Below are 13,559 nucleotides of genomic sequence, written 5' to 3'. Positions count from 1 at the left end.
TGTGCAAATAAATCTCTGCCTGGATCACCAATCTTACAAACTGCTGCTTTGCCCTAAGGCAAGTACCTTAAAATAAGCACCTATACATAGAAGGGGTCTAAACAAGCTAAATGAAATTCCTGGAAACATGTATGATGTATATCAACTTTTTACAGTGCTGTAGTCAGTGAAGGTGAGAATAACAGACTGAAAGAGAGTGCGAGACAGTAAGAGGAGAGAAGAAAGGAGGGGAGGGGAGGGCAAGGTGGAAAGTAGAATGTGCTAAGACCTGAGAGATGTAAAAAGAAAAAAGATCATAGCAAAGGAAGCTAAAGATTCAAAACCAGAAATATAAAAGGAGAGGGAAGAGTTAGAATACAAGGTGAGATAATTTAAAATTAAATTTAAAAAAATAAAATCAACCCAGAAAGCAAGAAAGTTTAGACCCTTTAGAAACTCAGGTCAGTAATTTTCTGTCAGTCGATCTCTTCTTGATTTTTGCCTTAATGGCAGTGGGAGTTTTGCCTTAATGAGGACAGCAGGACAGGCACCAAATGCAGCTTCATTTCTTATACTTGAATAACAGCAAGATATAACAAGATATTCTGTTGTTGAAAAAGATGATGCATTTTTTAATAAATACGGGTGTTAGAAGCCAGGCAGTATAAATGTAATTGCTACAGCGAGCTGAGTTACATCAGTATGTGTCAGCTGACAATAAGGTCCTTTGTGCTGGAAAGAAAGAAAAAAGATGAAAAAAAAAAAAAGACTGGTGCCACTCTACAAACAATCAAATTAAAGGCCCAGAATTATTCCAGCAAAGCTTCCACTGACTTCAGTGGCAGCCCAAAAACAAAGAAGATTCTTCAGTCCTTCTTATAAAAAAATATAAATACAGGAATGACTATGAGTGACCTATTTATTTTTCATCAGTCTTGCGCTTGCTGAAATTGCTGGAAATGCACCCAGCTGCTTTACAGAACTATTGTTTGATTAGGCTGTTTATGCGAAACTATTTTTCCCAAATATTGTATTACTACATGGAAAAAAAAAAAAAGCATTAAGAAGTAGATTGGAGAATAAAATATTCTTCTCATCTTCACAGCCAAAGATAAAGCAAATTATAACAACTCCTTGTTTATCTGATGAACAGGATAAAGATTTTGCCTGAGTAAATACTGGCCTTAATGGTCCATGTAGAAATCATATAGCTGTCTTCCCCTTTATAAATTATAAACTAAAAGAACCCTCGCTGGAAGTGTAACTGGAATGTGGGTATGTCTAATGCAAAGCCTCCAATTTAAAACCTTTTCCTGTTTTATATGTCAAAACCAGGAATAGACAAAATACCACAAGTAAAATCCATAGAATTACCAATAAAAACATAGAGGCAGATATTTTGTATGAGAATTAAAAATAACAGAGAAATATCCTATCTCTAGCTGATCACGCTGAACACAGTATTGACTAGATTTTGCAAGCATACTGTTTTTATGCATAACATAGGAAATATGTCAATTCTCCCAAAGTATTAATGAGAAGTGTCCCACCCAAACCTAAGTCTAGGACATGTTCAAAGTCAGATTTATTCAGCTGCTGACTCAATCAGATAACCAGGAATGCTCAGGTTTTGCATGGTTACATCCACCTGTTGATTTAGAGATTACAGGTGGAAGCTGCCTCATTAAAATTGTTCTCCAGCTTAAAAATTTGACACACCTAATAGAGGGAATCAAGAGAAAAACAGTCTGGTCTGCTTATCGATGATAAAAGGATAATAAATGATCAAACTCAATTATTACTGTTTGCAGGGATAACATTATGCTTAAAGAAATTCATTGCCATCTGCAAGCCTGTTAAAATTGATTACAATTTTCTTATGCTGGTTTTCTTCCCAATGGTTGAATAGCACTGTGTGTTTTTAAAGGAAAAACCCCAAAGCTTCTTGAATAATAAATTGTTTATCCCTTGATAGAACAAACCATAGTGATGAACTTTAAGAATGGTTACCAAATTAGAAATGAGAGTGAAAAACAAGTACTTTCCTGTTCAAGGCTTTGTTTTTAACATCTTTTTATTTTTAACTAGATTGAGTGCTGATTACAGAAAATTCAAGGCTACCCAGACATCAGGCTGCTCAATTGACTGGAAAGTTTGATGACTTCTCTAAAAAGTGAGGTCTGTGCATGAAATTAAGTCAGTATCACTGGTTCTAGATAATTTAAGGGGGAAGAGAGGAAAAGGTCAATATTGCTTATTAAATAATGTTAAATGAGATCAAACAAGACGTGCAGGATTCAGGAGGGCTCTTGGAGCTCCAGTTGTTTCCCCAGGCTGCTTATGCAACCTTGTTTGTGCAGGCAGTGCAAGGGCCTGCCATTTTATTACATAAGGTAGCCCAAAAATATACAGCTAGGCAGTTGTGAGCTCCATTAAGTGCTGCATTGGAGTTTCTGTATCAGTTAGTGTCTGGAAATTTTAGGAAACTAGCAGAAGGACTTAAGACATTGCTGAGTTTGGGATTGGTGCTTGTTGTTTTAATAGCAACAGACCTCAACCAAAAGGCAGCAAAATGCCATCGGTGTGAGCTGTGTTTTAGTACACTGTGCTTTGACCATTGCTTAAGTAAACAGCAATACAGCCTTTGGTTTAGCACAGCCATGGTAAATGCAATCCATGGCTCTAAAATCTGCCTTTCAGATGATTAAGCAAAGTGTCTGGTTTAATAAACAGCAGTCAACACAACATTTCTGTTTTAACCAGTGCTTAAATTCAGTGGGTAACTGAAGAAATTTAATTTCCAGTCCTCTCATTCTCAGTACAGAATGTCAAGGCCTGGTCTTGTAGAGACAGATTAACTACAGCAACGCCTCCTCAGAGAAGATGCCCACTTCGGCCAAAATTCTCTCCCTGACACCGAGCAACAGGGAAGGCTGGGTAAGCCTGTGCCAGCAGGGCAGGCATGTAGCAATATTACAGTCTCCCAGCAGGGACTTCTTCAGCCAGGCATTGTATCTCGTTATTCAATGCCTTCAGGTGGGATTGCTTCCCTGAATGAACTGCTTTCTGAACCTACTTGAACCCAAGAAGATAATCCCCACCATGACTGCATAGCTCCACAACAGAACACCAAGGAGGGCATTCAAGCAGTGTACACTGCTTTTGGGGTACAGTTCTGGACCATGCCTTGGCTCTTCTTTGGAGCACTTCAACTAGCTCCTCCCAACCAGCCTGTTCCATGGCAGATGAGCTGTAATGGGGCCAGCCCTGAGCAGGGAAGGTACAAGCCATCAGTAGAATCTTGGCCTTGGGAACTGAGGGGGGCCAGATGCTGGTCCACTTTGTTTTGCAGAGATGACACAGGGAGACCACCTGGCTCAGCATCCCCTCTCAGCCATGGCCAGACACACGTGCTGCAGAGCAAGTACAAGAACAAGGCAAACCAGTGATGGTATTTCTTCAGGATACTCACCAACCTTCCAAAATATGCAGCTCAAAACTTCCTATGCCAGAGGCAGTGGTTTTAAATTTAATAGCCCTTGATGGATTTCTCTTCCATGAACTCATCCAGTCACCTCATTAGCTGATGTAACCTCTCAGCATCCACATCCTGTGGTGAGGAGCTCAGCAGTCTGACCATGCCATGTGAGGAGCAATCTCCTTTTGTTTCCATTCCTGCAACTGCCTGCCCAGGGCCCTCTGCTGCCGTGGCTGTGATCAGTCATTCCTGGTTTCCTGGTTTGCCTTCTCCGTGCTTTGCTTAATTTTACAGACGTGTGTCACTTTATCAGCATTGTCAGTCCTGAGACAGGAGTCACTCTGTTTCTCTGATTACCTTTGCTACGTCCCTCCAAACCTTCTCTCTTGCCATTATCCATCTCTGATGTGGGGGAATCAACAGCACAGGACACTGAAGATAGGGCACATTACAGCTGTTACAGTGAAATAATGAGCATTCTTTTTTATAATTTTCCATCCTTTTAAAAACAATCTTAATGTTCTAGTTCCCTTTGGTTTTTAACTCATACCGGCACATTGCATTGATTTTTTTCTTTCTGAGCTGTCCATGGAAGATTTTGTCTAAGCTTTGGCACCTTCAGTGACCTGAAAGGCTGACTGAAATATCCCAGTAGATGACACTCTGTCATGCCAGCACTTCCTGTACATTTTGAAATTAGAGGTTTTATACCTGAATTTCCAAATTTCAAAATTTCAATTCTGATCTCAAACATACATACACATCCTCTAAATTTTTTTCCAGTATGATCATTCCACTTGGCTAGAAATCTTCTATTTTATGCAGCTCCCTAAGAACGGTAGTAAAACAGCTGAAAAACACCTTCTGTCACAATCAGGCCAGCAGAAGCCCAGCTGCTTTACACAGACTTGTGCCCAAGCAGGAGAAGGTTAGATAACCACCCTGTTCCCACGATTTACATGGTCATTTTTGGAGTATCTTGATGCTCAAGGCTTGCTACCTGCCACAAAGACACAGGAGGAAAAGATGGCATACCTGCCTCAAAGTGCTGGCAGGTAAAGGAGAGGATAAGAAACAGCAGGCAGATGAGGTACTATAAATCTGGTATTATAGTATGGCAATACTATTTCCTAGTAACAAAGGTCCAAGCTCACCAGCGACCTAAGCTTTGTGAGAGCTTTATTTTGCTGAAGTCACAGGTGGATTTTCAGACAGAAGCAGGATTAAAACTAGCACTGGAAATTCATAAGACTATTCTTCCCAAATGTGGCAGGCAGCCTGCAATAAACACTGATTTCTGCCATGGTCCTTGGATAAAGCAACAGAAGTGTCTTTACCAAAGTGTAATTAAAACCAACATTTTGGTTGGACTGAGCTGTGCCTCATAGTTTGCCTTTAGGGGGAAGAGACACAGGAAGAGAAGCATAAAAACCAGTATTTAACCCTCTGTCCCCAAAATGTACATCAAATTCATGTGGACGAGGCCAAGAAAGCCATTCCCCTAAATCCCTCAATCTAATCTGCCAACATCCCAGAGCCACCACAAGATGAACGCAAGGAGCAGAGAATGAACCACATCTGCAGCTTCTCAGCTCCTTATTCAGAGCATGAGCCCACATGACCCACATCCCTTGTCACCCCCACAGCATGTCACAATGGCTTTAGTCCCTCACAAAAAACAGCAATACCAAAAGCAGCACTGCATAAATAAATCCATCACCATCCATGCATTCTGCTTAAATGCTATTACATGTTTTTTCTTTTTCAAACTTCTGTAGTCAGACTCATAAAATCAGTCTATCAGCTGATGTAGATTACCTACTGAATTAAATTAGTTAAAATACAAATATTTGCATGGCCTCAGCCTACCTTTTCAAGAAGTTTTATTAAGATCAAGGATCGACAGACAGTTAAGCCAAATCCAGGAAAATTATTTTTTTATACAGATAATGATCCCTCTAAAAAATCTGCAATTCAAGTGCACATCCCCTAAGCGCCTAGACACAAAACTATAAATGGAAGTTACCTAAGTTCATCTAACACAGAAAGAAAAGCAATTAAATGCACATAAAATGTGTATTTGGCTGTTATTTTTAACTGTATGACATTTACCAATCCAGGGGAGAGGCAAAGAAGGAGAAGCAGGGGCTGAAACACAGAGCAGGCAGTGTCGGGAGGAAAATGAGAAGGATGAAAAAGTAGTAATACCATGCCCTGGTTATTGAAAGAATGGAAACCACTGTGTTTTTGCATGCTCAGATCTCCTGTCCCTGTACATGGCAAGGGTCAACTTCCTTCTTTCTACCATTCCTTCTCTTGGCCTGCATTTACCACCTCTATCTACAGTTCCCTGCACCTTGTTCCCAAGATTTGTCATCTATGACCACACAAATCCTTTGTCTCAATTCTCTGTCTTCAATTTCTCCATGTATCCATCACCAGTACTTCTTCTCAGAAGTGGGACAGTTCTAGTCCCACAACTTCTTGTCACCATGCAAGTGAATTAAACAGTTTCCTCTTCCACCCTTCCAAGGCATCACCAAGCACACCCCGCTACTGAAGATACAGCAGAGAAAGTCTTCAATTCTCCCTCCTGTGCTGACTGTAGAAGCAACACTCCGAAAGAATAACTGGGGGGAAAGTCCACTCAGCCCATCAGCCACCAACTGGAGGGCTCTCATCCTTCCCAGCAAGAGGAGCAGTTGCTCACCTCCTAACAGTGTTAGGATGTTCAGCATGACTTGTGCTGAGAGTACCTTCAAGTGAGTGCAGTGGTCAAGCCCTCAACAAGTCCTCTCCCAAGAGCACACACCCTGAGCACTGAGATGAAATTATACTGGAGAGAAATTCTGGAAGATTCTTAGAGGATCAACAAAAGGCACACCCCCATCACAAGATGATCCCAAGCAAAATATCTTCTCCCTGCTCCAAAACACGATGCCACAAGAATTTAGGTCTCAAAGAAAGTGTTTCCCAGCATAGTGAAAAAAATTCAGATACCCAGATAGATCAAGGTCTCCTAATGCAGGATGTAAACCTAAACCATCTTCATCAAATACATGGTCAAAGAACAGGTTTTCGTCTTACCATGTTCTCAGAAATAACCAAACCATTTAATCTGAAACTTCCCAAAGACAGTCTGTCTTCAGCAGACACTCAACTGCAAAATACCAGCCTAGGCTTAAGCTTGGCAAATGCATAATCACCTGACAGCACAGCATTGTACTAGAAAGCACTAGCTAATTTTAACTGTAGACAACATTGCTGTCTATGATGAAAAAACAACTCCTTCAAGGGCTCTTGCATGCTTCAGGATAGAGATTTGGGCAAAAAAAATTGTTATTCTGTGGATTCAACCCTGCAATTGTGCAGAAAGGCACCTTTATTTGGGACGGAAAATTCAAATAGGAAAGCTCACTTTCTCCAGGCTTTGGTGCAGGGCACAGAAGTAGGGAATCACCCTGATGTCACATATCTAGTTCTAGAAAACCTTCGTTTTCACATCTTCAGTGAAATAATGTACAGTTTGGCAATCAATCACATTCTCCAAATACTCCTGGCCATCTCTGCAGAGCAACCCTGTGTTCATATTCATCTACTGAAATGTATGCAGGATTGGGCCCTCCACCAGCTGACAGCTCTCAGAATCAGACGTGGATCAGTGGATGAGCTGGCTATGTCTGGACACTGTGAACTCTAATTATTTAGCACCACCAAACAAACAAAACCCACAGTTTAGGGCATTAACATCTCACACTGAGGTAAATTAGATAGTTTTCCACTTCAAGAGGCAACCACTTGTTGAACTGAATGCTCAGGTTGGCTGTGCCCATCCGAGAGATCCCTACAGCCCTTCTGGAGGTTTAGCGCCATGAAATAATCCAAGTTCCTCTGCTGGCTGTAACGCTTATAACCGCTAATTATTTCTGAGTCACTTGAGTGAAAGTAAGCTGCCATCCTGTAGACAGCTAGGGAGTACGGAGCAAAGTTTCTGGATGAGCGTGCTTGTTAATTGGCAAATCAGGCTAGTGACCATAGAGGAAAACACCAAGGCACAGCTCCGTGTGAATTCGGTGCTGCCGTTCAGCCGTGTGCTTAAGGTTTGCCCCGTTCCACGCACGGATGCAAACAGGCGAGAGGGGAGTTCTGCGCAGGGCTGCTGCAGCAGCAGGGCTCTCCCAGCACACGACACAACCCCTGCTCGCCCCAGGAGCTTTCACCCATTCAAAATCCCCACTGGTCGGACTGGAAGTTTTCCTTGCGCAAACACCTCCCGGTCAAATCGCAGACCCTGTTCCAGTCTAGCTCATAGGAACCCCCAAAGTCAGGAAACGTCCAACCACACCAAAACGAGATGGCGAGGAGGACTGCTTAGGGGGCAACTTATTTTCCAAACAGAGGGGCCCGCCCGGCCGGACCCCGCCAGTCCGGCTAGGACAGACACGCCGGGCATAAGCGGGCTCCCCACGGAAACTTTCCCGAGGCAGAACCACGCCACCCCGCACCACCGGACACGTCCGTGACCCCCGCGGAGCAGGGACACCGCGGAGCTGACCCAGGCCGCCGCCGCGGGGGTCACGCGTGGCCGAACATCTCGCGTGGGTGCCCCGAGCGGGCGCCCCCCGGGCGGGTGTCGCCGGTGGGCGCCCCACGGGACGGAGGCAGGGTCGGGGCCGCACGGTCGCGCGTTACCTGGGGTGCCGGTGCTGCGGAAGCGCGGCGGGGAAGCCCCAGCCGCCGCCGCCACCGCTGCCGCTGCTGCTGCTGTCCGCGGTGGCCACCTGGGCGCGGGAACCGCCGCCGGTGCCGGCGAGCTGGATGCCGCCGCTTTTCCGGTGCCTCCCGGTGCCGTTGCGGCAGCGGCCGCCGCTGCTCCAGCCGCGCAGGAGGCCGGCCTCGGGAGCCGGCAAACTCTTCCTCGCCGACGAGGAGCCGGGGACGCTGCCCGCCTCCTGCCTGCCGCCGGTGCCGGTGCCCTGTCTCATGGTGCGCGGGGCCGCCGCATGCCGCTCTGCCGCCGCCCCGGGCGCCGCGGGACCCACGCGCGCCGGGGCCAGGGGCTCCGCCGGCACCGGGAGGCCGCCGGGAGCCCGGGCTGCTGCGGGGGAGTACGGAGGCCAGAGGCCGGGGGGGCTGCTGGCTGGGGCTCCCGCTGGGGCATTAAGTTGGACGCGCGGCCTGGAGAGGCAGGGCGGGCGCGGGGGCTGCGGGGCCGATAGTTCTCCGCGAAGTTGGAGCCCGGCGGGCGAGGCGGGGGCATCCTCTCCGCCGGCCCTTCATCGCCGCCCGCCGCCGCCTCCCCTCGCCTGCCCCCGCCACCGGGCCACCGCCCCGCGCCCTCAGCCGGCGGCTCTGCGGGGGCGCGCCCCGCGCCCCGCGCCCATGGGCGCAGCAGCGGCGCCGGCGGCAGAGGATCTCCCGTGCCGGTTTCCTCCGCCGCTCGTCGCCTTCTCCGGCAGGGAGCGGGGGGAGCTGGGGTGGGGGGGGGTGAGGGCCGGGGGGCGCCCAAACGCGAGGCTGTTGCTCAAAATGGGTCAGGCAGGGGAAAAGGGACCCCGGCGCTAGGCGCCCCCTTAGCCACGGTGGGCGCTGGGAGGGCCGGGCTGGGGCGGTGGGTAGCGAGAGGGCTGCGGAGAGCTCTCCCGCCCCGGCTCCTGTGCACAAGTGCAGGGAATGTTCCACTGACCTACATATTTTTCCAAACATACGTGACCTTTTTTTTTTTTTTCTCTCTCTCTCGTTCTGTGGGAGGAGACAGGCGAGGATCCAAGAAAAGGAGAAGCTGGAAAGAGAACGAAAGGGGAAGCAGGAAAAAAAATCCTCAACCAAAGAGCCAGCCCCGCATCAAGGATGGTTTCACACCGCCGCCGCGAGCGAACCCCGGCGTGCCCACGTTTACATATGTCTGTAGCGATATCCCCGCTCCCCACCGGCGGACGGCTCGGTAGCCTGACCCCGGGAGCCCCCGGCGGCGCCGCCGGCCCCGCCGAGCAGGACTGCGCCCGGTGCCCAGCCCTGGCTCCCGGGGCGATCCGGCGGGACCCCTGCGCGGCTCCGCTCGGCGGGCTCGGGACGCCCTCCCCGCTCGGCCCCCGCCTCGGGGATGATCCCGCGCCTTGTCCGTGCCCGCTGTCCCGGCGGTGGTGGCGGCAGGAACCGGGCCGGAGCGGGGCACGGCACCGCGCTGCCCCGGGGCAGGCTCACGGCCTCGCCGGGCACAGGCAGGAGCTCCCGATCTGGTTATGCAACGGCGCACAGGCAATTGGAGCAAAACCTTGACAGAGAGCGCTTTTCTTTTTTTTTCCTTGTTTCAAAGTAGGTCATTCTTTTTATTCCCTGTTTTGCCTCTTTTTTTTTTGCCTTTTTTTTTTTCTTTTTTTTTTTTTTCTTCTAATACTCGTCCTGCAAAGTGGCCAGTAAGAGAGAAGGCGGTGTGCTCGAGCCTGGTAGGAGCTGGCGATCGGAGCTTTGCTCTAGCTTCGACGGGCACTCCTGCCGGCTGCTGGCGGCGGCTCCGGAGTTGCCCTTCTTTCCCAAGGAAGGCAGAAGTGGCCGGGGGGCAGGGACACGGCTCGGGCAGAGCCCGCCGCCTCCTCCCCGCCGCTCCCGGCCGCGCTCCCCGCGCCGGCTATTGCCCCCTGCCCGCTGTCGCCCTCGCACCGCCTGTGTACCCGGGGCTTGCTGGCACTGCTGGCAGACACCTCTTTCACCGGCAGAAGGGGTTTCTCCCCGGGATATAGTATGTGCTTTCGGAAGAGTTGTATTTTTTAATGTTCAGAGGAGGGTTTTGTTGGGGAGGGAAATCCCCCCGTATCGAGGTGCAAGCCGTGTCCTTTCCAAAAGGCCTGACTGCACAGCCATGCTTCTTGCAGCAGTTTGTGTGGTTGGCCGGGCACTGTTTCCCCATGTTCCCCGATGCCTCCTTTTGTAAAGGCGCATTAATCCTCGCAAAATATCCACCAGCAGAGAACACTGCCCACTCCGGGTATGCATGTGTGGGTGCAGCATGTGGACTGATGGTTGTTCCAGCTACCTGGACCCTGAGGGGAGCTGTGCTGCTTTTCCTACTACCCCCACCATCCAGCTCACCCAGTTACCCCACTGTGATGTTCGCCTCCTGCCATACACCTTATCCAGCTAGTTATTTGATCCAATTCAATCCTCAATGCAAATGTGAATAACTACAAAATATGGAAAAATGTTGTGCTCCTTTGCTGAGCACTTTTACACCATACTTTATACAACAGGCATGACTAATGTCAAAAGGGTAAAGTTGTTTACTTTTAACCAAGATTAAATACAAAACTTCAAAAAGCTCCTCCCTTCCTTTGGATGAAACCCAGCATTTTTTCCCATTTGGAAATTGTCAAACAGTGGTTAAACAATCCTTTGGCAAACAAGTAGTGCCTGAGGGAATAAAGCATCAGATACATGGGGAGTGGAATAAAAGACATTTCTTTTCCTGAGGTACTTTTCTTGTGTTGCACAATGAAGTATAACATAAAATCTTCAAGCCTTGTAAGGTTAGAGAAAAGGAGCTTCCCATGATTACATACACTACATGATTTGATATTCCAGTCCTTTAGAAAACCTACCAAAATCCTTTCCCCAAACCAACACTGTGCTTCCAGAAGCTGGGAAACCAAGTACCTTAAGGAAAATACCAGGCTGAGAAATGCAATCAGAGACACACAGGGGCTCGTGTACAAAATTGCATCTCTATCATGCTGCATTTTAACATCTTCCCTGTGAGTTTCTAAGGACACCATTGCACAAGTGAACAAGTGAGACTGGTTGAGGTTTGTTTCTTAATTCATTCCCTAGGTTACCAAAGTAAACTTTAATTAGGGCAACAAAGAGCAGAACGGCTGAGGGTGAGGCAGGCATTTCCCAGCTCATACCTGAATCCCGTTGTGAAATACCAGCCATTCAAAACACAAAGCCTTTCTCTCCGTCCAGTGACACATGGAAAATAACCAAATACTGTCAATACCAAGTTTGGGTTGGAAATTAACCAAAGGGTTATGCTAGATGCTACATGTAAGAACTTTAGGCAAGGAGCCCAGCGTTCAATTTTAAAGAATGAAATCTTTTAATAATAATGAAATATTAGTAAGTAACTTATGAGACACCAGGAGCCTGTGATCCAAAGACACAATCCCTTTTGTTTCAACTAGAATAGGCTGGCCAACCTTCGCGGCCCAGAAACAAGGCAAGAGGGTTTTCAATAGGCTGTGAACCGCAGGCTAGGTGTCAGCCAGAAGGGCCAAGAGGAAGAGCCTGAGAGGACAGCAACGCCCCAGGGACTCTGCTGCTCCATTGTGGCAAGACCATGGGAGGGATTTGGGTTGGGTGTGAGTTCAACCCAGACACACTGTGTTTAACTCTGCTGGTTTGCTTTCTCTTGCTGCCAGGAGTTAAATTTAGGAGGTGCTACCACTGCAAGGCGTAACCCTTGGCACAAGACCTACCTTGGACATCCCTTGGCTCCAGGGCCAGAGCCTGGCCACCACAATCTGGAAGCAGAGGTCTCCCAAGTACCTAAAGGGGGCCTGCAGGAGAGCAGTGGAGTCACTTTTTGCAAGAGCATGTAGTGATAGGACAAGGGATAAAGGCTTTAAAATGAAAGAGGACAGGCTTAGATGAAAAATTAGGTGATTTTTTTTTTTATTGTGAGGGTGGTGAGGCACTAAAACATGTTGCCAAAGAAGTTGTGGATGCCCCATCCTCACAGTGTTCAAGGCCAAGTAGGATGGAGCTTTCAACTTTGTCTAATGGAAGATGCCCATGGCAGGATGATCTTTAAGGTACTTTCAAACCCAAAAGGTTCTGTGATGATTCTCTGATTGCCTGTGCTGTATAAAGGCTTTTAATTTTCAGCAGACACCAGTAGCTGTTGTGGGAAAACAGGATGCCATTTGCAGCCCGTAATTTAAATGTGAAGCCTACATGCAGATTAGTGTTTGTGTAGAGGTAAATAGGGTTCTCCCAAATAATCATCCTCTAATCAACATAAATGGCAGGAGTGGTGCAAAAGTCAGAGATGGCACTGTAGGGCAGAGGACCATGATGGAAAATAAATAAAGAACCCACAAAGACCTGACCAATTCCACTGAAACTGTTCTCTTTAGTTTTCAAGAAAGCAAGGAAATGGACAAGGATTCATTTGATTCATATTAATCAAGGGGCACAACAGACTTTGGACCGTTTTTCTTACCTTCCACATTGAAAGCGAGAGAAACTGGAATAAATAAATGGCAAATAAATCTAATGTCTCATGTTAGTCAGAGAAGTCAAACCAGCTGTGTCTGCTGGGAGCTCTATGCTTCTTTCCAGACAGACTGACTGGGGGAGGCAAGCATGGGAGCACAAGGACAGATGTGAGGAGCTCCTTCTTTGGGTAATATACTTCTGTAACCAATTTTGTTAGAAATTTCTGCAGGGCCGAATAGTCTTCTGGGGATCAGCATTATTTTTCATTCTGCGGCTTGCAGCTTCCTGAGGGAGGGAGAGGTGGTGCATACTTATCAACCAGCAGCACAGTCTTTAAAAGCAGGGAAAAGCAGGGAGATTCCACAGTGAAATGGACTTCAAATGCATCCAACTGGAGCTGCCCCGAGCACTGGAGTAGGATGTTTGATGGGTCATCAGGATCTGTTCCCCTAGAAAACCAAACTTCTTGTTTTTCTGCATGGTTATTACAGAGAAGAGAGAATTTGTTGATTTGAACTTACTTCAGTCAGACCTGGTTTGAAAAAAAAAAACATTGCCAGGGTTTTCATGGAAGAACTAAGGTGTACAGTGCCAGGTGTACAATCTACCTGAGGGTTTGACTTTCTCAGCTTATTCAAAAAAGGGGTTGTAAGTTTCTTTTAAGTGGTTAATGCAAAGAGTGGGGAGGAAGAAGGTGTGGGTTGAAAAATTCGTTGCAAACCATTGAATAGACTTGCTGTCTGGAAGGGCTGAGATTGCTGCTGGGTGCCCAGAAAGCCCTAAAGCTTGCTGGCAATCTTGTGGCTGAGCATTTGCATCTTTTCTGGGAAGAACTTTCCGACAGCATGAGCTGTACGTGTGCACTCAATTGCCATGGAGCATACTGCAT

General features: G+C 47.4%; 1 protein-coding gene across 6 annotated transcripts in view; it reads right to left on the bottom strand.

Moving 5' to 3' along the window:
• The window catches only part of NPAS2 (neuronal PAS domain protein 2), a 104,700-nt gene extending 96,238 nt beyond the window's left edge, over nt 1-8,462 (bottom strand). For 3 of the 6 annotated variants that reach the window (XR_009485438.1, XM_059839515.1, XM_059839520.1), the window contains exon 1: nt 8,150-8,462. Coding sequence is in view for 5 of the 6 variants with exons in the window: in XM_059839515.1 (XP_059695498.1) it covers nt 8,150-8,442 (293 nt within the window). In the remaining variant the exon portion in view is untranslated. The remainder of the gene's footprint in view (nt 1-8,149) is intronic. The other 3 variants (XM_059839517.1, XM_059839518.1, XM_059839519.1) reach the window with 1 other exon arrangement.
• Between the last annotated feature and the right edge of the window lie 5,097 nt (nt 8,463-13,559).

The sequence above is a fragment of the Haemorhous mexicanus genome, chromosome 2 (assembly GCF_027477595.1).
Source record: "Haemorhous mexicanus isolate bHaeMex1 chromosome 2, bHaeMex1.pri, whole genome shotgun sequence".
In the NCBI taxonomy this organism is placed as follows: domain Eukaryota; kingdom Metazoa; phylum Chordata; class Aves; order Passeriformes; family Fringillidae; genus Haemorhous; species Haemorhous mexicanus.
Note: the sequence above shows the minus strand (reverse complement) of the source record. Positions and strands in the feature narration are given on the sequence as shown.